We start from the raw sequence: 23,938 nt of genomic DNA, 5'->3' as shown, positions 1-23,938 counted from the left end.
TTTACTGACTTATAAAAATTTTATTGAGAGCCTTGTTGCAATTTTCTTTGGTTCAACGGGGGTTTTGCGCGATTAGACAGCATTACCCCTTGCAAAGGGAGCATTTCCATTAGTTGGAAGCCAGAAGACACCTCTAGCAGCTGTTGTGAGTGGTTCACCGCCCATCCTACGATTAGGTCCTGAGGATACGCAATTCTGATTGACAATGTCGTTGTAGTTGCGACATTGACGAGACACAAAACCAGGTCCAGAGTTGATGGATTCAGCGAAGAACAACCATGCACGTCCGTGAGCACAATTGCCGGCAACATCAACACCACATCCAGGCTGTGTGCGTCCCCAGTTGGGGTAGTAGTCAGACAAACCAATTGGCAGATCAAAGCCAAGGAGGCCGGCATTGGTGTGCATCACTTCGACGTAGTTAGCATCACCTGGTGCAACACGTTCAGCTGGGCGATCAATGGAGAAGAGTGGAAGTGCTGGATCAAGTGCCACAACAGCAGCAAGACGACCACGTGAGGTACGCTTGCCAGCAATACCAGCTGTATGACCACCCAAGCTGTGCCCAATTACTGCAACATTACCGAATCCCATGCCCTGTGTATTGAGGAAATCAACCATTTGAGCCACTCTGGGACCCACAATGTTGATATTGTTGCGGGCAGCAACGTAGTTTGCTGTCTGTGCACCTGCTCCCCAATCAACGACGATCACGTTAAATTCTCCACGTTGCAGATAAGCATTCCTGATGTTGGTGTTAACGCCTGAACCACCATTGTTATTCCATCCGTGGATAATGAATCTTGATAACAAAAGGTAGGTATGTTAAATCATCTTGAATTCGCCTTAATTTTTTTTTTAGTTATTTACGCACCTGGTAGGATGTGATGCTACAAATTGTGAATTTGAAACAGATCCTGCATTATTTAGCGTCAAGACTTGTCCTGTATTTTGATTACGACGCGTAAAGAGGCGGAAGATAACTTGGTCGGCATTGAAGAAGGGAGCAGCTTCTTCTTCCTGATTCAAATTAAACATATGCATGGCTCCATCACCATCAGGCACTAGAGCCCAATTCTCGTCATTTGACGGTACCTCCGGGCTCTGGTAGTCATTCTCCCAAATGGGACTCGCATGTGCTACAAAATTCACAAAAATCTTCAATATTTTACACTTTTTATTTTCCAGAATAATATTACCGAGAACGAGAAAGCCAAGGCACAAAAGGAGTTTCTTCATTGCAGAGTTTTCTTTGAATACTGATTTATCAGAAAATACAATGTGGTCCTTTTATTGGGAAAACTTATCTAATCACTGAATATGGTCTCACTCCATCATTTCAATAAATTCTCCCAAGACGGGTGAAATTTAACTTTGAGATAGCAAAGCCCTACAAGTGTGATAGGTACGAAATAAAGAAAAGAATTCAAGACTAAAGTGGAATTAGTTAGGCACTCAATGTCAACCTTTGATTCACTACGCAAACTACCCACGAAAAGAATCTTTACAATGAAGATTAAAATTGGAATTTTATCACAACGCTATTAATTATTGAAGAAATATTCGGCAGATAAGATCTATCTCTCACTTAACTATTTGACTTGATATTAACAATTTGAGGAATTAGAAGCAACTGAAGATATTTTAGAGAAATCAATCGTATTAAATTAAGCAAAGATTTTAGGGGAAAAAATTAGGGAAATAAATTATTTCTTTTATGACCTTCTTGGAAAAAAACTAAGAAGTTAAAATGAAGCATATCAAACATATTGTTGCGTTTCCAATAGGCATGAAAATTGATTAAACACATTAAGCTCTTTTGGTGTAAAAGAAAACGTTCGATTAATTAGTATAATCAGTTTGATTATTTAATTTGGATATCGTACAGCGATCTCGATCTTCCTAGATTCAATAGGAAGCTTTAGTGGAGTAACCAGGGAGAATATTTGAATGTCTTATCGCTGCAAAAGCTTAAAAATTAGTTGGTATACCACAATCGTGGCATACCAAGTATTGTAATCATCGGAAAAACCGACCACCTCAGATCGGGCTCAAACTTGGTATGAGCACGTTTTAGACATCCCACATTACGGAAATGGTGGTGAAAAATTTTTGATCCGGCCGGCCTGCCGGCCTGCCGTCCGGTGGCCCAAACTTTGGCTTATAGCTCAAGAACGGTAACAGATAGAGACTTCCAGTTTGAAGTTTTCTATAGAAATGTGGGTGTAAATTTTCATTTTTTCGTATTTTCAAAATCCAAGATGGCCGCCGTCCGCCATTTTGAAACACCGTCAATCAGTTCCCTTATAGCTAGAGGTCTGAAATTTTAGTATGTTGTAGAGCTCAGTGAGACATTTTCATCGATAATTCATACTTGAAAATCGGTCAAGCGGTTTAGCAAATATGGCGGCCTAAAGCAAAAAGTGTTTTTTCGATATAACTCGAGAACGGCTTGACCGATTTTGACCATCTTGGTATCAAATGAAAAGTATTGAGAAGCCCTACAACTGTCTAAAACATTCCAAGTTCCAAAAATGGCCGCAAGAGGCGCTAAAAACAAAAACAAAAATTGCCTAACTTTAAGGGGCTATATCTCCCAACATCTGTTATCGTTTCCTTTAAATTTTGATATGTTGTAGCCTGACTCAATATCTTTCATCTGTCCAAAAATGAAGAAATTCTATGTCACCGTTTAGAAGATATAGCCATTTGAAAAATTCTTGAATTTGAAAAGTTCTAAGAGTCATATCTCTTAAACGGATTGTCCGATTTTGCTCAATTTGGTATCAAATTAAAGGTTTTGCAATTATCTACAACTTTCTGGAACATCAGAAACCTCTAAAACCATTCCTTGAGGACAAAAAGTCCAAAAAACTGTTTTGGTAAAACAAAAATCCGCAATTTTGTGTTCTGGAGGTGACCTTGAAATGTATCGAAATATATGTCAGATTATAGCTTATTTCAATACCTTTCCAAAACTAGTCAAGAAATTTCTGTATGTGCAATAGAACTTGAGATATAACCATTTTTGTCTTTCGAATTGATGAATTTCATAAAAGAAATCAACCTTGCCTACTAATACTACTAAAAAATTAAATTACAACGCATAGACTGACCCATCCGCGTTGTGGTATACCAACTCTAATAACTGGACGCGTTATGATTGACTTTTCTTTGTTAATCTTGAGATGAAAAACGGCATAATAAGGTTTTAATTCCACAAAAATTAAATAGATTCGATTAACCCTTTCGCGTCTTTTTGGGTTACACGTAGATTCAGATTCAGATTTGTTTGGGGTGGTCGCGATTATAGTCGTTTCCAAATTCACTGCAGCTAAAGTAAGCTTATTGTGGAGGGGCTACACGTAGACCCACACATGAAATTTTTTATATTCCCAGATTTTTATGAATCTAATTTGTTTTTCAAAGAAGAAATAAATTAAATTCACGCACAATAGACCAAAGAAGACCCAAAAAAAGAGTTTTAGAACTTTTTGGCGTAATTTTGAGAATCTGTTTTAAAATTGACTTTTAGGAATTTAAAATCAGACATAAGAATATTTCAATTTGCTGAATATATTTGGGATAAAAGAAATTTTTCAAGTGTCCAAATAAACGTACATTAAAAGAAACGTCAAATGCTAGAAGCTTATTAAACGTTCGAAAGCAAACTAGAACTTAAGAGAGAAAAATTCTAAACGTTAGAAAAAAAATCCAAACGTTAGCAAAAAAATCCAAACGTTGGAACAGAATACGACAAACGATAGAAAAGGAACGTCAAACGTTAGAATCGCTTAAATAAATTGTCGAAAACTATATGAATTAAAACTGATTTAATAATTTCAATCTTCATAAACTTCCAGTTATGAGTCAACGAAAAAAAAATATTTTCTTAACTAAAATAAACTCGATTATCTAAAAAAAAAAATTCTCAAAACGACGCTATTATTTTTTTTCGTACTATGTTGATTAATGCGTCAGAAAATTACTTTTTGATGAATTTTCCTTTAAAGTTTTCAATTTAAATTTCAGTTAATGCCCAACAGTTTAACGAATTAATTTTCTAAACTACTGATAACATAAGATATGCAACCGTATGCAACATGGGTTAATGCCTCGACTACACCCAACCCAAGCGTTGTATCATGTGGAAAGTTTCACAGATATTGTATCCAACAGTTTGAGGAGCACTGTATCGGAATTGAGTCGCTACAACTTCGTCCACGGTGCGCTTTCACATTTCAGTGTCTATCTGTCACTCGAATACTGCAAAACACAACCGTGTGCTTGTGCACAATAAATAAAAGAAAGCCCATATATTTTTTTTAGTGAATAATTTAAGTGATGTTTTGGCCAAATCTTCCGTGAAAATAGGCTTTTTTCTTTATTACCCAAGAATCTCGCAATTTGAATCTCATTTTTTTGTGAAGTCTTGAGGTGTTTTAGGGTGAAATATTAAGCAGTGTGTGCAGTGATCTAACGTCAAAATTTTACTGGAGCCTGCCTGCATCCAAAACCATGTATTTTCCAAGGATTTATTAAAGGCGGAATTTCGTTCTCTCAATGAGGTTTGAAAATTTACAAAATTTCTTTTTTCCCTCAAATTTTATTTTATTTTATTTATTTGTTGGTTCAATCCCGAGAGAGCTGTTAGAAAAATATGTTTTAGTGGTCATGTAATAATAATGTTGAGCTCGTGAGTTGGTCGTGTGTTGTCCATTAGCGCAATATAGGAGGGGGCTTTCCCACAGTGACTTTCACGATTCAACGCACCACAAATTATATATACCTTCAATGAGGGCACACAAGTGCCACAGAAGGGGCTTCACAGCTTGTGGGGGAGGCAATGAGAATAGAGAGATATCAAATTATCTAAAATTAAAAAAATATATATATCTACATGTACGTATAAATTGCTCGTGTTTGACATGATGCGCAAACGCAAAGCCTTATGGTTTTATTTTGAGTGCTTAATTATTGTAATAGGTATACAATTTCAAGAGAGAACGAAAGGAATCCAATAACAAATAGCACTTTGGTACAATAAAAATTTTACTGTGTGCTGTTTTTATTTTTATAATGCCGAACACACGAAAATAGTTCCTCCTTGTGATGTTGAGATTTTTTGCTTTTGATAACGTCAGAGTACTTTACAAGTTCCACCATAGACATTTATGATTTATAGAGCATTGTGATTCCAACGTGGGCTCTTTTGACTAAGACTTAGGGAAATGATGGAACTTTTATCGCCAAGTCTTATCAAAAATATAAATTTTTGAGTTTAATAATATTTTATATTTTGCTGTATCCTCCCACATTGCGTGACTTTTAATCATTATTTTATTATTTCCCGAAAGAAAATTCATGAAGTTTTAAAGCTCACTCAGTCCGGTAATAGAGCCTTAGACAGATTTTAGAATATAAAGGCTATTGATCTCATAGCGATCCCTACAACATATTTAAATTTAAATTCTCCTGAATTTTTTAGGAATAAAAGTTTTTTTTTAACCCTGATATGCTCTTTTAAGAATTTTTTTTTGCGAAATTTCACTGGAAATTGTCAATAAAATTCAATTCTAAACAAATATTTTTAAATTTTTTCGTGAAGTAATTCTTTAAATCTTTCTTTTGTGTTCTCAAACTCAACAAAGAAAATTTTCCTGACGAACTAAATACCTATAGTACAATGGGCAAATTGTAGTAAAGACAAGCTCGTCAATAAAAGATGAAATGTCACACTTTGTTGGAGAACAATTTTCCATGTTCCTCAACACACTTTCTCTGTCATACAGCGACGTTTGGAAAAATTTTATTAATTTTAATTTTTTAATTTTATTTATTTATGAAAAATAATTTTGAAATTCATTTGAGATCTAATTTAAAAAATTTAGCGAAAAATCGCTCTTTTTTAAAATTTTCATTCATTTTACGTTATTCATCATTCTGTTCCTTAGGGACGTCCTTGTTTATTTTTAAAATTCTCAGTGCATATTAAATCAAATCATATTCCTGCAGTGATTGCGACTGCATATACCTATAAACATACTAACATTGAGAAATTAATTAATAAATCTTTAATAGAAGATGATAAATTTTCTGGGAAGAGAACACACCAATGATTCTTAAAGAGTTAAGGGATTTTTTAATGAAAATCTTAAACTTTTGAGCCTGATTTTCAAATGATTAAAAATAGAGAACAGCAAAATGCTTAGTAGGATAAGAAAATCATTCAGAATTCAAAACTTTAATAACAAATTTTTTATCAGTTATTTTCAATACCTGTGACCATTCGCTACTTATACCCGTCCAAACTGAAATGTTAATGTATGTCCAATGTTATTTGCAACTGCTCCACTTTGCCATACATGTCCAAATCATAAAGTATTTTGGGGCAAAAAAATTAAATTGTCATCAGCTGTGGGGGGAAAACTAGCAATATATTCATTTTACCATCGTCAATCTCCTTTTAACCTGACGCGAAATTGCACGGTGTGGAATATGTACCTTCTATTCAGTTGCGGACAGGAAAAAGGGGGGAGGGTCGTCACGAAAAATTCCCCAACATCGTGGTGGAAAATGCTAATGATTATTTGGGAGTTGGGGATTTTCGTGAAATATATTTTCTCGCTACGGTACATGATCATCAGTCGAGTTACGAAAAAGCTGTGTCTTCTGGAAGTTTGTCAACAGACGTTTTTGCCCCCAGCCCATCCCTATGCTGGACTTTTTTTCCAGCCTGAGGGTGGAGGGTGCAATGATTGTGCTGATATGAATTGTAATACTATACGCAATGCAGACTCAAAATTGTGGCACACTGCACTGGCATGAATTTTCCACCAGAACTCTGGCTGATTCAATTGAATGAAAAGAGAGGAAGAATTAGTGCAGTGTACGTGTTTATCTCACAATACAATTTCCATTTATATTGTTGCTGAAGGATTTAATGAATAACTACAAATATTACAATGAAAAACACTGAAGACGTTGAAAGAGAGCTTTTGGAGCTTTTCTTGGAATTTTATTGGAAAATACTAAATTTTGAGAAAATATTTATTATGTCATTTACCTTCTGATTTATTGGAAGGTATTCTTTCCAATGAAGATGAAAAGAAAATATTTATGAATTTTTAGAATTTATGCTTTTCCACAGAAAGTTCGAGAAATTATTAATTGATTGTAACGACTTTTCTTAGAAGATTTGAGGCTCTTTTTTTCACTCTTAAACAGATTTTATGTAGCCTTTTCTCCTAACTTATCCGTTTTCTTGTCAAACTCTCAATGACGCGTTAAGAATCTATCAGAATCAAAATTTAAAGGAAAATTAATTCCAAAAATTACAATTTAATTGATTCTTCTTATTTTTCAAGGAAATGTTCATTGAAACTTTACAAACAGATATTTTTAGAGAAAAATAAACTTTTTCTGTTTATTCTTGAGCCATTCTCCCCTAAATTATTTTCCTATATAGTTTGTGTTAAATATTAATCAATTTAAAATAAATACGCAGATGTTTTCGATAAATTTTCATACAAATTCATGAATTAATTTAATATATTATGTATAAAACTATATATAGCATCTACAGTAGAAGGCAACTACTTGTGGTAGGGACCAAACCAAAAGCACTAAGAACTTTTGTATCTAAAAAAAAACTTACAAAAATACAAATTTATTCACAATTTGATTGTGGATAAAGCCTAATTCGTGTATTTTTAGTGTTTCATTTGAAAACTATTTTTGGTTCTCTCTATGGCGTGTGATTGTATGTTATTTTGTAATTTTAGCCTACCTATAGGCTGCTATATAGGCTGTGCCCGAGGTTAATTACCGAAAAAGCATTTATCAGAGCACATTAATCTGTCAATCAGAGTGCTGCGATGGAAATGAGTCGAAGTCCCCATAATGATTAAGTTACCAGACTACAAAATTTCCTTGTTTATCGCCCTGTCACATGAGGAATTCATTACCCACAAGTCCCATTTAGAAAACAAGGTGTCAATTTTAGACATAAATTGCCATTTAAATGTACATTTTGCCCCTCTAGACTTTATTACAAACTTTGTATAGAAGCTTCAGGCTGTTGCTGCTGACACGTACCTAATTGTTGCGTGGAAATTCTATAAAGGGAAAATATAATTGAAAAAAAAATCAATAATGCAGCTTTGAATTCATTTGCATACATTCCCATGTATATTAAGTTGATAAAGTTTAACATACTCTCCCAGCTGATACCCTTCGTGACGCAATTCCGTGGCAATTGCCCTGAATGCTATGATATTGTGTGCTGAGAGAAGCTTAATTGGGACTGGAATTTCTATTCAGCTGAAAATTGAGCGTACTATTGCCCTTGAAAAGCCACAATAAGATAATCGTGGGGAATAAAATGCGCGATCTCCGAGACATTCTTACGGTAGATCAAGAATTTAGATAAATAATTTCATTTTCTTCAGCCATTTGGGATCATTTATCGAGCATGCCCGCACTTTTTTTGAAAGTCTACTGATGGGTCTGAACCAAGGGGTGTTTATCTGGAGAATATTTGGAATAAATGGGCAAATGGTATAACACAAAAGGCACAAAAGTTTAAGAAAGAGCTCACAATATTTCTTAGCGAGACAGAGCATTGATTTTTTGCCCCGTCCTACCCTACAAATTAAACGCAATCAAATAAGATTTTTCTTATTTCATTTAAAACACAAAAATATGGACTTATTCCTTTTATTTTTAATGTTATTACAAAATAGTGAAAGAATGATAAAATTGAAAGATAATTGATTCAGTCATGAGAAAAAGGTCGTATTTGAGATATTCCCTCCTAACTCCTAAGTAATAATTCTTCACAAGAAATACCCTAAACCTGACTTCTGATTGTGAAAACTATACCATATGGGCGAAAGTTCAGGAAGTTGAGGCTTTTCTTAAGAGATCAAACAATATTATTTCCATGCTCATTTGATAATTAATTTAAAAAAAAAATATTTAAAATGTACCTAAATATCTTAGAAAAAAAAACATAAAAAAGAATTGAAAAGAAGTCCTTCTTAAGACACACAAAAACGTTAAAAGCTCAAACCAAAATTGTAAATATTCTTTTGAACTAACTCAACTGAGGCTCACCAATCTTTGCCTACTACTTTCAGAAGGATATTGTATACTTCACATTCCTTAAAATCTAATAAATAGGTATAGGAGGTACCTTAAATACAAATTTTTCAAAAATATGATCCAATTTTATCCCATAATTCAATCATTTCTTCATCAATTTTATTTGAAATGGAAACTAAAACAGAATTAGGATCCATTTCCTCATATCTCGTGAAAGCTTGATAGTCGCAGAAGGACTTTGTCTCTGACGTACAAGGTTCTAAGTTTGCCCATTCTTTTACTTCTCCACGAACAACAAAATTAACCACTGTGTGTACGAGAACATCACTCATTCGTCCTTCTGGAGTATTAGGTTCAATTACTGGGAAGAAATCCGTCATGCTGAACAAGTAGATGAGATCATCCAGATGACAAACTCCCAGATTTATATCCTGCCCTGTTATAAGCTTAACAAATGTGTAGGAACTCTGCAAGGAAAATGTCTCATTAAATAAATTAATCCCTGTGGAAATAATCCGAATTTGCATTACCTGAAATCCGAATTTGTTAATGAAAATTGGATTTTTGTGTGAGTCAGCATATTTCCGATATTGATTTATCGATTTTATGACTGGATGATAAAATAATCTATCTCCAAACATCTAAAATAAATTATTTAAAAAAAAACTTTAAGAAAAGTTTAAGAAAAAAATGTTCCAGCCATTACTTGGTAGTACGATTGAACATTCGTGGCGTTGATGTAGTCCTCTCCATCGAAGTAAAAGTCCAAAATATCTTGCGTATATCTAGGATCGAAGTTCATATGAATTGGAAGGAATTGATAGATATTTTCACTAAAAATCCTCAATCTTGTACTATTTTCTCCTATTGACGCTGCAAAAGATCCCTCATTAGCCACCATTCCGAAGAGAATAGGTTTCTGTGGGAATCTCCCTTCAGCCCATGTGGTCTCTGGATCCTGCGTCAGGAAAGCTCCTTCCCAGTTGCCTTCAATACAGGGACGAAGTGGAATTGAAGGAGTTAAAGGGAAAAGGTATAGCTGATCATAGGCCAAAACGAGTGTCAATGCATCCAACTTTTTGAATTGTTTTGCCAATTCGGAAGTTGATGCTGTTTCCCAATCTTGCAGCCCACTCCGTTGAGCACTCTGCCTAAATCTCACTGCTGAATCATTTCCCAGTGCCCAAAAACTAAAAGCTCCACTCAACATAATGGCGCGATGAAAGAGGGCTGAAAGGATAAGGATAAATCGAAACCTCAATGGAACAGATCCTTAAGGAAAGTACCTTGAGAATCTGGATTAATAATGTGGTACTGCGTCGAAGCAGCTCCAACGCTTTGTCCTGCAAGGGTAATGGAATCAGGATCCCCTCCAAAGGCTTCAATGTTGGCTGCTATCCATTTGAGGGCAAGCTGTTGATCCTTCAATCCAAAATTTCCCTTAACAGCTTCATCTCCCGAACAGAGGAAGCCAAACATCCCAAGTCTGTAGTTCATTGTAACCAAAATTACTTCCTCATTGTCCATTAGATAGTCCGGACCGAATTGACCAGGACTTCCGGAGAATGATGTGAATCCCCCACCGTGTATGAAAACCATGACTGGAAGTTTATCTTTCTTCCCAATAGGTCGATAAACGTTGAGGTAGAGACAATCTTCTGAGCCCAAGATTGGTTGAGTGTAGAGGAAGACATTTCTCTGAATACAATCACTTCTTGGGTATGTGGCATTCCAATAGCCTGACCATCCTCTGTGTGGAATTGCGTTTTCCAATCTTAATTCTCCAACAGGAGGTTCAGCATAGGGAATGCCGTAAAAGGCCTGGTAGGGCTTGATACGTCCACTCTCAATCTTCCCCCGAATGCATCCTGCATTAGTGCAGACATCGCTAAAGTCTGCAGGATTCGTTTCCTTTGAGAACAAAAATTATCCTCAATGTTAAAGTTTGGTCAATTTTCGTTGATATAGAAGTTAAACACGGGATTTTATCTTTGGGAATTCAACTCTTTTAATTCAAGCGACGTTTCAGAGAGGATGCCTTCTTCTCCAGGCATGGATAATTCTTTTTGAACCTAACGTATTTTTTTAGAAATTAATTTTAAACAAGGAATTATTTTAAAGAGTTTTTTATTAATTTTTAACAAATGTCAATGCTTAAACATTTTTTTAGTACCTATTAATTAAATAATTCATTTTAATTGAATGGGAAAAATTTTCAAAAATCAAATCCCGTGTTTTACTTCCACAACACTCTCAATGTTTTTTTTAAGGATTTCACAATAATTTTACTTAAAGAAATTCACAATTTTCACCTCTTGAGGATTCATTTGAATTTTGAGATCTTGAGATTCAATGGATTCAGTGCTATTCTGCTCATTTATTGATCTCGGATACAAATGACTCGGTTGGGAGATAGAATACCCAGAATTCCCATATAAATCCTCACTGAGCCACTGATCACAATTATTAATCCTGAGTAAGGTGAATATCACAATGAACTTGAGCATTTTGATGTCTTTAAACAAAATAATTATCACAAATTGTCTCTTTTGGACTCATAAAATACAACACAGACTGAGGTGCGTATTAGCAGACAGGCAACATTTATATAAAATTCTCGCAATTTTTTAGAACTCCCTCCTGACCAGATTATTGAAGCGGTACAAGAACGTTTCCCCAAGAAACCACCATGGAGGGAGAAACTATGAGGAAATGACATCATTTTACACACGCATACTAATCAAGAGAGGGGGAGAGGCTTATATTCTAAATCTAAACTGAATATTCTAAATATTCTCCGCATTCTAATATTATGTATACGATCTACATATTAGAAGCTTTTGATAAAGCGTCCACCAGCTATGAACGTTGGTATTCCACAACGTGCACGAAATAATTATGCGTTGTAATTTGAATTACTATTTGAAATTAAGTGGTTTAATGAGAGAAAAAGAGAGAGTAAATTTTTTTGTAGAAACTGTGTCGCCTCTCATGGTCATTTTTCAAAGCTTATGTGTTCTAAACGTTAGAAGATTTTCTCTAGAACATTCTTTTAAGACCGGCTTAAATAATCAACTGAACGGCTTTCAAGTTCCACTTTAGATTGCCGTATTAATCTTAGACCTCTGAGACCCTTGCCTGTTGTTGAAAAGGATTTAGTGAACTCTATGCTATTCACATTCCTCCATAAATAGTCGAAAGCGGCCATTTTGAATTAAAAATCCAATCTGTTTTACACAAATATCTCATTAAAAGAAAGTTCAAGTTAGAGAAAGTCTTCCGAAACGGCTTAACCGATTGTGTTGATACGCGTTATGGTTTTTGGAATAAAGAACGTTCAAAACCTGCATCCACAGAGTTTAAGCCAGATATGAGAAGATCAGAAATTCCGACTATTATACAATAGTTTGTATGTGAAATCCCAACATATTATAAAATGAAATTATTTTACACATCGTCCTCAACAACGAGTACTTGCTTATTATTATTAGCGTAGTTATTTCACTGAAATATTATAAAATGTAAAAAATGTTTCGATTAAAGAGTTCATAGTGTTGGGAAATCCGTGTAAATTATCCCATTCTACTATCAACGTTTTAATGGTTTTCATGGTAATTAAAATGAACTGGGTTCTACATATTTTTTTGCCCGGTTAAACTCTTCTATATAACTGAGGAATATATAATTCTTACGTTTTTTATTTACATAGAAAACCAATATTTTTTCTATTCCAGTTAAATTAATCGACATATTGAATATATAACTATCTAAGCGAAAAATGTATTCTCTTAACCCTTTAAGGTCCACGCCTAGAACTGCTGGGCCGATTTTGGAAATTTTGCTATTTTCCAACTCTTTGGGCCTAATTATATGAATTTTAGTCGAAAAAAAAATTTTCCAACTTACGGATTTTCCGGAAAAGCTTTGGGTCAGCATATGACCCAATGGACCGCAAGGGATACAAAACACGGATTTTTGATATTCACAATTAAGAAGCACTCTGTATCCGTGGCCGGTAATGTTACCCCCAAGATGCCTCGGAAGCACCCTGGGATGAACTACAATGAGAATCAGACCGACCAGAAGTGGTTTGGTCAGGATTTTCAGTGTCATCCCAGGTGAAGGTTCCTCTAAACACGCACCTTGCCACAGTTTTACGGTCAATTTACCACTTATTTGCCACATATTTGGATAAAACTTAACGGAACACTAAAGGGGGATACACATTCCTCCATCAGAACACATCCCAGCTAGAGATTCTGGCCAGGAAATCGCTCAAATCACCGAAATTCGTGGCTCATCCAGCCGCTTCTCCACACTGAAAACACGTACCTTGCCACGGTTTTGCGTTAAATTTACCACTTATTTACCACAAAATTGCGTTAAACTTAACACAATACTAAAGGAGGATACCCATCCCTCCATCAGAACACATCCTGGCCAGAGATTCTGGCCAGGAAATCACTCAAATCACTGAAAATCGTGGCTCATCTAGCCACTTCACCGCACTGTTTATGTATGGGAAATGAGTTGTCAAAAATTCCGCGTTTTGTATCCCTTCCCGTCCATTGGGTCATATGCTGACCCAAAAAGTTTGGAAAAGCTTTTTGGAAAATTGGTTCAACTTTCAAGGTTCTCATAAAGCAATTTTTTCTTGTTATTTAGTCTATTTATAAGATTCAAGTCGATTTAGACTATCGGAAAATTATAAAATAGAAAAAAATACTGATTTTCAAAGTGATGAAAATCGACCAATTTTTCCCAAGTTTGATGCAAAAAATCGACTATAAAGGAATTTATTGGACGAATCAAAAAAATATGTCTTGAAAGGTTGACCTTTAGCTTTATACTGGCGAAGAAAGCATCCAAAAATATTAACTAGAAGTATCTCTAAAAAATCATTTTCGTTTTGGGTCAGGGTATGACCCAAAAAACGTTAAAGGGTTAAAAAATCCACGAAAAATCCTTGAAATTAACATATTTTGTATTGGATGATTGAAATTTTGGTTTTTAGACAAATTCTTTTAAGGTTTTCCTTTCAATTTAACGAATTAAATAAAAGAAATATGAAAAATAAGAAAATTCTTTAATATTGTTGCAGATGGGACGACTATAGGATGCAGCGTAATACTTAATTCAAATAAGGCTTTGGAGTATAATCTCATGGCCCGATGGCATCATCCTGCGGCCGAGCGCACGCAATTAAAGCGGCGTTGTTGGTCGGATTTATCTTGGTGGTGCTCCTCAATTTCTTCAGCTACCACTATGATGTTAAGTTTGACAAATTAACCCACATCCAAACTCTATCTCACACAAGGTAATTAAAATGTCTCAAATCTCATTGAATATTCAAAACAAAAAAATAAAATTTATTTTTTCTTGTAGTTCTCCACTACTGTGGCCAAAGCGAACACGCTCCAGTTCCGAAGTGGCCAACATAACGCACTCACAGTCAAGTACCTCAGCCTCAGTTAATGCAACAGCTGCTTCCCCTATCGCCAATTCTTCCGCCATCTCCGTGGAAGATGCTAAATCAGCAGGAAATACATCAACTACAGCATCACTCCCGCACATTCTCAATGAGACCCTCCCGATGGATTTGGAGCACTTCACGAAGGCACCAAAGCGCACTGATGTCACCACGCGCAGTACAAAGTTCTTCAAGAACATAATGACGAATCTCGGGCTCAATGCCTGCCCACCAGCACCACCGGATCTCGAGGGGCCCATTGAGGTGAATCTCACATCGGACACAATGAGCAGTATTGAGAGATGGTTGGCGCCAAAGCTAAAACCTGGCGGTTGGTATCGCCCAACAGAGTGCAATGCCAAGGATCACGTGGCCATTGTCGTGCCCTTCCGAGATCGTGAACCACACCTGCCTATCTTCCTGAAGAACCTCCATCCCTTCCTGCAGCGCCAACAGGTGAACTATGGGATCTTTGTGGTGGAACAAACCACGGGGAATCTCTTCAATAGAGCCGCTCTTATGAATGTTGGCTTCAAGGAAGCCTCCAAAATGGCAAATTGGGATTGTTTTATCTTCCACGATGTTGATCTTTTACCCATGGATGATCGCAATCTCTACGTCTGCCCCGATCAACCGCGTCATATGTCCGTTGCAGTGGATACCTTTGGATTCAAGTGAGTTACAAGAAAATATTTAAGTAGAAAAAAACAGAAAAAGATCCTTTTGGTTGGAGGTGTAGGACTTGAAAGAAAATCTTTTCAATTTTCTAAATGAAGAGAAATCAAAAAAGAGAATATTTCCTCGTTTTTGATTAATTTTTCAGATCAAAATACGACGATTTATTGACCAAAATTAAGCATTTTCCCAATCTTCTTATTCATTAAGAAAGCTCTTTTAAAAGAGGAAAATTTTTAGAAGTTTTTTAAGCTAAACTCTGCGTTTTTTCGCCAGGCCTAAGAATCTTGAGGGTAGGCTTAAATTTAGTTGTGGGCCTAAGTTTCTTAAACCTGGACTCAAATTTTTAAAGTTAGGCTTAAGTCTTTGAAGCTAGGACTAAGTTTCTTAAGATCAGGCTTAATTTTTTAACTATGCCTAAGGTTTTAAGCGTGGACCTACCTTTTTTAAATTGTGCCTTAGTTACTAAAGGTCAGACCTAAATTTTTAAGGCTTAGGCTCTTTAAACTATGCCTTATATTCTTCTTTATATCAGGTTTAAGTTTTCCAAGCTAAGCCTATGATTCTTAAGATCAGGTTCAAGTTTTTTTTTAGCTAGTTCTAAGCTTTTGAAACTAGATCAGTTTTTTTTTAGATAAATCCTAAATTTTCTAAACTAGGTCAAAGCTTATCTTAGAGCCAGGCTTGAGTTTTCTAAAATAGGCGTAAGATTCTTAAGCTGGGCCGAAGTCTCTCTACAATATTGCGTCTATCTAAATAGTCTCTTCGAATTGAGCCAAGACTGAACTCATTAATAAATTAATTGAAGATAATTAATAGGGGAATCATCGGAAATGATGGCAACCCCTCTATCAATCTAATAAATAAATAAATAAATAAAATAATTACAATTCGAAGCAATTTATATAAAAATTTAAACTTATAGTAAAAATAATTTAATTTGTTTAATATCTTTTTTTGTTGTTTACTTATCTTTTTTATATTTGTTGTCAACAATAAAAAAAACAAAATATTTACAAAATATGCAGTGAAAGTAAAGAAATGATAAAACAATATATGTAGGTATGATGGTAGTGAAACCACACGCTATGTATGAATATTTCATAAATGAATTTCCATTGTTTGAAAGTTTTGTGTGTTGATAAAATTGAATTGTGTGGAGCGGGCTTTTGAAAGACCACATGTGGGAACATTTTAATTACAGAGTAGCTATATAGATACATATGTTGGGGGTTTACACACAAATGCAATTTAATTGTAAATACATATTCCTTTCTCTTCCACATCAAACAGACTGCCATATAGCACAATTTTCGGCGGGGTGTCCGCAATGACGACAAAACAATTTCGTGCGGTCAATGGATTCTCAAATTCCTTTTGGGGTTGGGGCGGTGAGGACGATGACATGTCGAATCGCTTGAAGCATATGGGTTTCCACATAGCCAGGTATCCCATTAACATTGCTCGCTACACAATGCTGACGCATAAGAAGGAGAAGGCAAACCCGAAGCGCTATGAGAAATTAGTAACTGGATCTAAGCGCTTTGAAACGGATGGGCTCAATTCGGTACGATATAGCGTAAAGGATATCCAAAAGAAGCCACTCTACACGTGGATTTTGGTGGAAATTCAAGATGTAAGTAATGCGGAAATTTTTTTTTTTTTTAGTAAATCATTTTTACATTAAAATGTCTCGCACTTTTCCAGGGAAGCTGATAAAATTGGAAATGGTTTTGGAAGTTTGGATTGGGTTAATTCCACGTGAGAACGTTGAATCTCATCTACACCTTTTTTTGTATAAATTGCAATTTATGTTAGTTTTAGTGAATGTTAAAAGAAAAAAATAAATTGTGTGATAAAATAAAATTTAATTGATGTAGAAATGTCTGAGAAAAACAAAACAGATTCAATCTGTTGTTGATATTAGTAGATTTAAAAGAAATGCGTTGAACAAATTTTTTTCATGTGATTTTTTCAAGAAATTAGGAATAATTTTGCAAAAAAAAACAATTTCCTCATTTTCTTTAAACTTCCAAAACTGAAAAAAAAATATTATTAAAAATAAAAAGAGCTGCTTTATATTATTTTTTAAAGTAAATATTAAATATTTATCTTCCCAAAATGTGAGCCATAGAATAGAACAAAAAATAACAATTTTATGCTGGAAAATAAATTTGTATGATAGAAACTCATAAACACATCATAAAAAATCAATTAAAATTGAAAAATATCGAAATATTATTAAAAAACATTTTATTCTATCAATTGGAATGTTGATTATTGATATAATGAAAAATATAATTAGAAATTATAGGTTTTAGTCTAGGTCGAGGTACCTACCCTTTCTGATTTTTCTTTTCTAATGCAATTTGGAATACAACATTTCTAAATTACTTCAATAAAATGAATAAAATTTCTCCGCCAAAAGCTGCAGCCCGTCTTGCTAAAATAAAAGAAAAATAAAACTCAATTTAATCTCAAATAAAAAATATTCTATCTTCTACTACCTATAGTTACAGAAAAAACTCCCATTTTGTATAAACAAACTGTATTTTATAAATTATCCAAATTTAATTGCAAAGAAAATACTCCAAAATCCTAATATTTGAAAAACTATTAAAACAATCAAAAATAATTTATTACTAAAAACGAAGATGCTGTGCAATAATCTTTGAAAATTTCCTAAAAAGAAAACAACATTCCACATGTTAATTTTAAAATTATCATAAATATTGAAGAAAGGAGATTTTTCATTTGTTCATTCGAATGGAATCGGGTTACGGTTATTTTGTAAAGAATCAATATAAGAAATCGCCCGAGAAATTTCTTATTTTTCCAATGGAACAGAATGAGAAAAGCCTGAAAAGATTTGCTTAAAAATGCAAAAACTGACGTCACTCTTGTTTCTTGTCTGTTTCAATGCATGAAACATTCGTTGTGATGTTTCATCGATTTTTTTTCAAATTATTTTATACTTCATGAATTGAAAAAGACAAAAAAATCTGAATTGCTTTTATTTTTAACCCTTTCGCGTTCTGTGGGTCCTATGTTGATCCAAATGTCAAACATTTCGTTACCCGAATTTTAATGAATTTTATTATTTTTCAAAATTAGAATTGCGTTGAATTTACGGAAACAAGGCCAAAATATACGTTCTGTCTGACCTTTGAGAGCAGTCACAGATTAAATTTCATGATAAAAAGACCGCATGTTTCAAAGTTTCTATAATTCATGCGGACGCGAAAGGGTTAAACAAATATTGAGCCTTATTCAGCGGCCGAGAAATCCTTGAAATCTTTGAAATTTTAAGATTTCAAGCGAATTTCAATGATTTCTTGGTCGCTGAATAAACTCCATATTTGAATTTTCTCTGATGATTCCAGTGGAAAAATATAAATTCGATTAGCAATTTCTAAACCTCTTCTGATCCCCGACAAAATTAATACGCGAATGAATAAACTCCTTTTCTTAATTAAGAATATTCTTTAAGCACTTACACTTCTTTATTCGAATTTTACGAAGTAAAAAAAATGAAGAAAGGTGAAGACGTGAATATCAAGAAAAAACCACGTCAATTAAAAAAATCAAGATCATTGTAAAAAAAGAATTAAATTTATCAAAATTTTTAGTTAAAAATTTATTTCAAAGTTTCTTTTGTTACATTTGGGTTAATTCTACCCATTTTTATTTTTTAATTCTCCTCTTTTCTTATTCGAATCTCAAAATAAGTGAAAATATGAAGAGGCCAGTCTACTTAAAGTAGATTAAACATCTATAATGATATTACTTACCTATACCTACTCTTTTAATGCATGATAGATACCATTATCATTGATATTAAGTGCCATGTTGAAGTGAAAAATGCATTAAAAGTTACTTTGTTGGCCAAGTTTGGAAAGAGATACGAGAAAACATAGAAATAATGAAATTTCGTAGTAAAATAATATTATACTAAAAAAGAAAAGAAATAGCTGGGATAAAATCAAATAAAACAATGACAAGAATTAAAAGAAATATTTTCTGATAATGAAGAAAAAAATTCAATAGAAAGCGCAAATTTTTGTAGAAAATTCTCTACTAAAGCTAATGTAGAATGGTTCAATGAAAAACGTTCAAAATGCAAATAAAATGTGAAGAAGAAGAAATAAATACCAGACATACAATAAAGAGAAAAAATGTAATCTATAGGTGAGATTGTAAAGAATTCCATAAACTAATGAAATAAATTTACTGAACTGATGTGATAAGAAAATTTCATAATAAAAAAAGATATAAAATAATATATAAAAATGATATATTACAGACACATCAGTATTAATAAATAGCAAAAAACCATTTAAATAAACTTTCAGAAGAAGACCAAAACAATTTTTTTCATTCATTCATAAATCTTGCACGGAAAACCTAATTTCATGTGACCTTAACTCTACATTATATTTTAAATTGCTATTTTATGGAAGGAGTGCACACCGCAAATTTGCATTTACTCTGAATTTGCAATAAAATCACACACATACACCATGTGAGGGGGACCCATGACTAAATAGAAATAATTAAATTTAACTCTCTGAAGCTTCAAAACTTTGACCAACAATCTGTTTATATGTACGTATTTCCCCCGTCTAATTTATTCATTACCACGTGGGAATTTGGCTCTTCTCTCTCTCTCTCTCTCGGGGAATAGTTTTAAATGAATATTCCCTCCTCACTGCCATTCACAACAACCCATTGGTTTTCCCAAAATTGGTTTCTCCTATGGAAAATATTATAAATAATCTAATACGTGCAATAACTGCAAATTCACATTAATAACTACAAAACGCAAAACAAATTAAAAGTCATTTATGGGGATCGCCTAGTCTCGAAGAATTCATTAGGATGACAATTTCATTACCTATTCTTCATTTCCGTTCCAGCTTTAAGAAAGCCTTTCAATGGGGGTAATAAAGACTTTAACGTATTTTTTAGCGTCATATTGAATAGAGGAATTGAAATGGAGATGCCTGGTTGTATACAATTACATTTAACATTAAAAGCTTTCAATCACGATGGAGACGCCTGGTAGTCATTGGGCCTTTCTTTTCGTAATGGAAAATAAATCTGAAGGAATTCTGATGTGTTTATCATTTTTTACTGCAAAAGTAAATAATAAATCTCAGGAAATGAAAATGGAGGCGCCTGGTAGTTGTTTGGCACTTTCAATTTCATCGCAAAAGAAATCGGTAGTCTACTCTCTGAGAAGAAATTTTAATCATTTTAATGAAAAAGGGCGTAGTAAAAAATTTATACGAGGTGTGTTTAGGAAGCCAATTATTTTCATTAATTTATTTATTTTATAATAAAAAAATATAAATTATTTTTATAAAAAAAGGAAGATGTATAAAATTAGGATGGAGCTGCCTTGTATTTGGTGGCAAAGATATTTAACTTTAAACCAAAATAAACCAGTGGAGACGCCAGGTATTGACTGACTTCTTCCGAAGATTAAAGCAGAATAAGTCCAGAATTTTTCATTTAAAGGGGGAAACCTATGGCAAAATTTGGCAAATCCAAATTAAAGAAATTGAAAAGTAAGAAACCGCACATGTAATCAAAGGCATAAGTTTCAACATTTTAATTCTGACTGAATGAGAAAAACTCAATTTTGAATGAACCCACATTGCTCTATTTATTTACTCTACTTTTTCACGCCAAATTACCCAAAAAAACAACAATTATTGTTAGCCTAATGCTTGAGTATTTATGGTTGACAGTATTAATCAATTTTCTCGCAGATGGGTAATTCCCAAAAAAAAACGCGACAGACGACCTTCCATTAATATTATTTACACAGAGTTCGATGATGAGCATGATTCTGCATTGTCATTGCCACCAATTTACATAAAATGTGTGCAAGTCCTTGGAAGCACCACGTTGGGTCTCATGCAAAATTGGCGGGAAAAACTCAGTTTTGTGATTTTTATTGCAAAACCATGAAGAATTAAGTGCGGTGTTTAAATCAACATTTAGCACTTTCTCGTAACACCCTCCAATGACACGCTTCTCCAGTATACTCTCAACGCTGCCACACAACTCATAGACAAGCCCCACAACAGCCCAGTGACTTGGTAGTTAGTCATTTGCAAGCGAACTGTGAGGCCGCGCTCGACAAAATGCTGTGGAAGTTTTCAATTCTTTCGATGATGGTGCTTTTAGCATGTGCCCAATGTAGTAGGGCACAGGAGTGCTTCACACCGAAGATTTACAGTGAAATTGGATGCAAACCAGTGCTTGAGGAGGAGGATGGTGAGGAGAGCTGCCCAAAGCGCTTTGATTGTGATACAGTGTTAGGCAGGAAGGGCAATGGGTGCTTCTTCCAGGGCGTCGCGTACAATGATGGTGATGAAATTCCTCAAAATCTCACAAGAAGCCTCTGCCAGGCATCTTGCTTGTGTCGCAATGGAATCATCACCTGTGCAAGCATTGAATGCCCCGACCTATTCGGGCCCTACATGGAGGGTTGTATTCCACAGAATAGCATGGGTAGTTGCTGTCCAGAAGAATATGTGTGTGGTGAGTGTAAACCCTGATTTGCTCCTTTAATTATACATTGGCGATCTTTTCAGCGCGATATATATTCTGTGGGTGCTTTAACCCTTTCGCGTTCTTTGAGTCATCCAAATGAGAAACCCTTTATTTTCCTAAATTTTAATGAATTCAAATATTTTTCTAACTTAAAAATGCATCGAAATCACGAAAAAGTGTCCAAAGAAGACGTTTTGTCTGAGTTAATGTCTTGAGAGCATCCATAAAAGAAATATGGTGATTAAAAGAGCCCATGTTTCCTTATTTTTATATATCATTGATCGCGAAAGGGTTAAAAAGGCATTTCTTAGTCAAAACGTCTTCTTTGGCCCATTTTATGCGTAATCTTAATGTATTTCCGAATTGGAAAATTATTTAAATTCATTTAAATTTAGAAATAATTAAGATCATTTATATTAATTTCAAGCTTGGGCTAACGTATGACCCAATGGACGCCAAAGAGTTGACTTTTACTTTTTATTTACTTTGATTGCATAAAATTTGTAAAAATAATTTTTATTTTCATAAAGTTCATAATGGATTCAGTTGAAGGAAAAGTTTTAAAACTTTATGAGCGAAATTTCAAGAATTTCAGTTGAAAATTGACTCTTATAGTCAATCGTGGGTATATCTGAGTTAATTTGCCCCCAAAAACTGCTTTTTATCTCCTTTGTGGCAGGTGAGAAAAATTGTTAGATAATAAAATGAGTGAAACAACGTATTTTTCACATTAAGAAAGACTAGAAAAAAAAAGAATTAAATTTCTGATTCCTCTTATAGTTGTGACGTTTAATTATTTAAATTCTTCTTTTTTTACAACCATTTTTTAAAACAGCTGAAAAAGATATTGAAAAACTCTCAAAGTGCTACATGAATGGCAATGAACACCGTGCTGGGGAAAGTATGTATCCAGAACGGGAATACTGCTACACCTGCATCTGTGCCGAAGGTTTCGATAACACCACTAAACTCGAAGAAAATCCCAATTGTAGCCCCGTTGAATGTGGCATTGAGCTCCATTCTTCGGATCGCGTTAGAACTGGATGTACTCCCATCTACTACAAAACACCCACATGTTGCCCCATCGGATGGCGATGCCGTGAGTAGTGAAAGAATAAAAAATAAATATTTACAAATACATGAACGTATAACATCCTTCTTTTCTGTGATATCTTCAGCGGAATCTTCGGATGCAGTGATTGAGGGCAAGGAGCACACAAATGAGGATCCTAACATGGAATGTACTTTTGGGGAATTGAAACTTAAAATTGGACACAAACTTTCAACTGCAAATGGGTCCGCCGTTGAATGTCAATGCAGTGTCCCCCCGATGGTTACCTGTATTCAAGCATCTTGAGTTACAAAAATATTTATTGTAAAAAAACTTATATACATATATGAACAAAAGTATTCAGTAATAAATATAAATAATTTGAATTAATTGTGCTGTTGAGTTTTATTTACCCAGATATGCTCAAGATTTTTATTTTTCAAATTTTCACGAATTAAATCATCCAGAAGAAAAAAGTGATTTCTCAAGGAAAAAGGGTTTTTGAAAGTTTATAGGTCCTTCAAAGTTACCCAGAAATCGTTTTTTTTTCTCGCCACCGCCCGAGTATTTATAAAACAGAAAAAGTGATAAACTGAAACTTATAAAAATCAATCATTTTTTTCCAATTTTTTAATGTATTGAACACTAAAAAAAAATTCACCTAAAATATTAAGTAAAAGTATCCCTAAGAAATCTTTTTTTTTTTCAATTTTTAGTGAGAGCTGATCCAATAGGCTTCAAAGAGTTACAAAAAAAATCGTGCACAGGAATAACAAACAATTTGTTAAGATATCGGACACTTTATTCTAAAACTTTTTACAGTACAATATGAACTGAGAGCAGTTTTTACTCACAATCTAGTCTCTTATTTCCATAATAATTATTGCTAAAAAAATATATTTACAAATTTTTACCTCGAACAGAGTGATTTGTAAAAATTTTGTGCTTTGATTTACAAAGTGATTTAAGCCGATGGAGCCGCCTGGTAGTTTCCGAACGTGTATCTACATTGACTTTTTTTAATTGATCGTGGGTTTATATTTCTTTCAAATATTTAATCTTCGAGGTTTTTT

The 23,938-nt window shown here is 34.1% G+C and overlaps 4 protein-coding genes across 5 annotated transcripts; 2 read left to right on the top strand and 2 right to left on the bottom strand.

Annotated features, from left to right (window-relative positions):
- Positions 1-1,260, bottom strand: LOC129796428 (pancreatic lipase-related protein 2-like). Its single transcript, XM_055838343.1, has 3 exons — positions 1,200-1,260; positions 875-1,139; positions 1-802 (listed from the first exon to the last, which is right to left on the bottom strand). Exons 1-3 carry the CDS (start codon positions 1,237-1,239, stop codon positions 73-75), a joined length of 1,035 nt encoding a protein of 344 aa, XP_055694318.1. The 5' UTR covers positions 1,240-1,260; the 3' UTR covers positions 1-72.
- A 2,965-nt stretch (positions 1,261-4,225) lies between these two features.
- LOC129796427 (beta-1,4-N-acetylgalactosaminyltransferase bre-4) lies at positions 4,226-19,615 on the top strand. 2 transcript variants are annotated; one of them, XM_055838341.1, is made up of 5 exons: positions 4,226-4,568; positions 14,207-14,422; positions 14,491-15,249; positions 16,544-16,886; positions 16,958-19,615. In XM_055838341.1, the coding sequence occupies exons 2-5, from the start codon at positions 14,277-14,279 to the stop codon at positions 16,964-16,966; spliced, it is 1,257 nt and encodes a 418-aa protein (XP_055694316.1). In that variant the 5' UTR covers positions 4,226-4,568; positions 14,207-14,276; the 3' UTR covers positions 16,967-19,615. The 2 variants fall into 2 exon arrangements, with proteins under 2 accessions (XP_055694316.1, XP_055694315.1); XM_055838340.1 differs by having other exon boundaries at positions 16,544-19,615.
- On the bottom strand, positions 8,705-11,686 carry LOC129796426 (juvenile hormone esterase-like). The gene is made up of 5 exons (XM_055838339.1): positions 11,418-11,686; positions 10,392-11,016; positions 9,812-10,335; positions 9,636-9,746; positions 8,705-9,572 (listed from the first exon to the last, which is right to left on the bottom strand). Exons 1-5 carry the CDS (start codon positions 11,610-11,612, stop codon positions 9,213-9,215), a joined length of 1,815 nt encoding a protein of 604 aa, XP_055694314.1. The 5' UTR covers positions 11,613-11,686; the 3' UTR covers positions 8,705-9,212.
- Positions 19,616-21,330: 1,715 nt separating the features above from the next.
- On the top strand, positions 21,331-23,251 carry LOC129796425 (kielin/chordin-like protein). Its single transcript, XM_055838338.1, has 3 exons — positions 21,331-21,802; positions 22,650-22,913; positions 22,993-23,251. Exons 1-3 carry the CDS (start codon positions 21,403-21,405, stop codon positions 23,169-23,171), a joined length of 843 nt encoding a protein of 280 aa, XP_055694313.1. The 5' UTR covers positions 21,331-21,402; the 3' UTR covers positions 23,172-23,251.
- Positions 23,252-23,938: the final 687 nt, after the last annotated feature.

The sequence above is a fragment of the Lutzomyia longipalpis genome, chromosome 4, assembly GCF_024334085.1.
Source record: "Lutzomyia longipalpis isolate SR_M1_2022 chromosome 4, ASM2433408v1".
In the NCBI taxonomy this organism is placed as follows: domain Eukaryota; kingdom Metazoa; phylum Arthropoda; class Insecta; order Diptera; family Psychodidae; genus Lutzomyia; species Lutzomyia longipalpis.
This window is presented reverse-complemented; position numbering and strand designations above follow the sequence as displayed.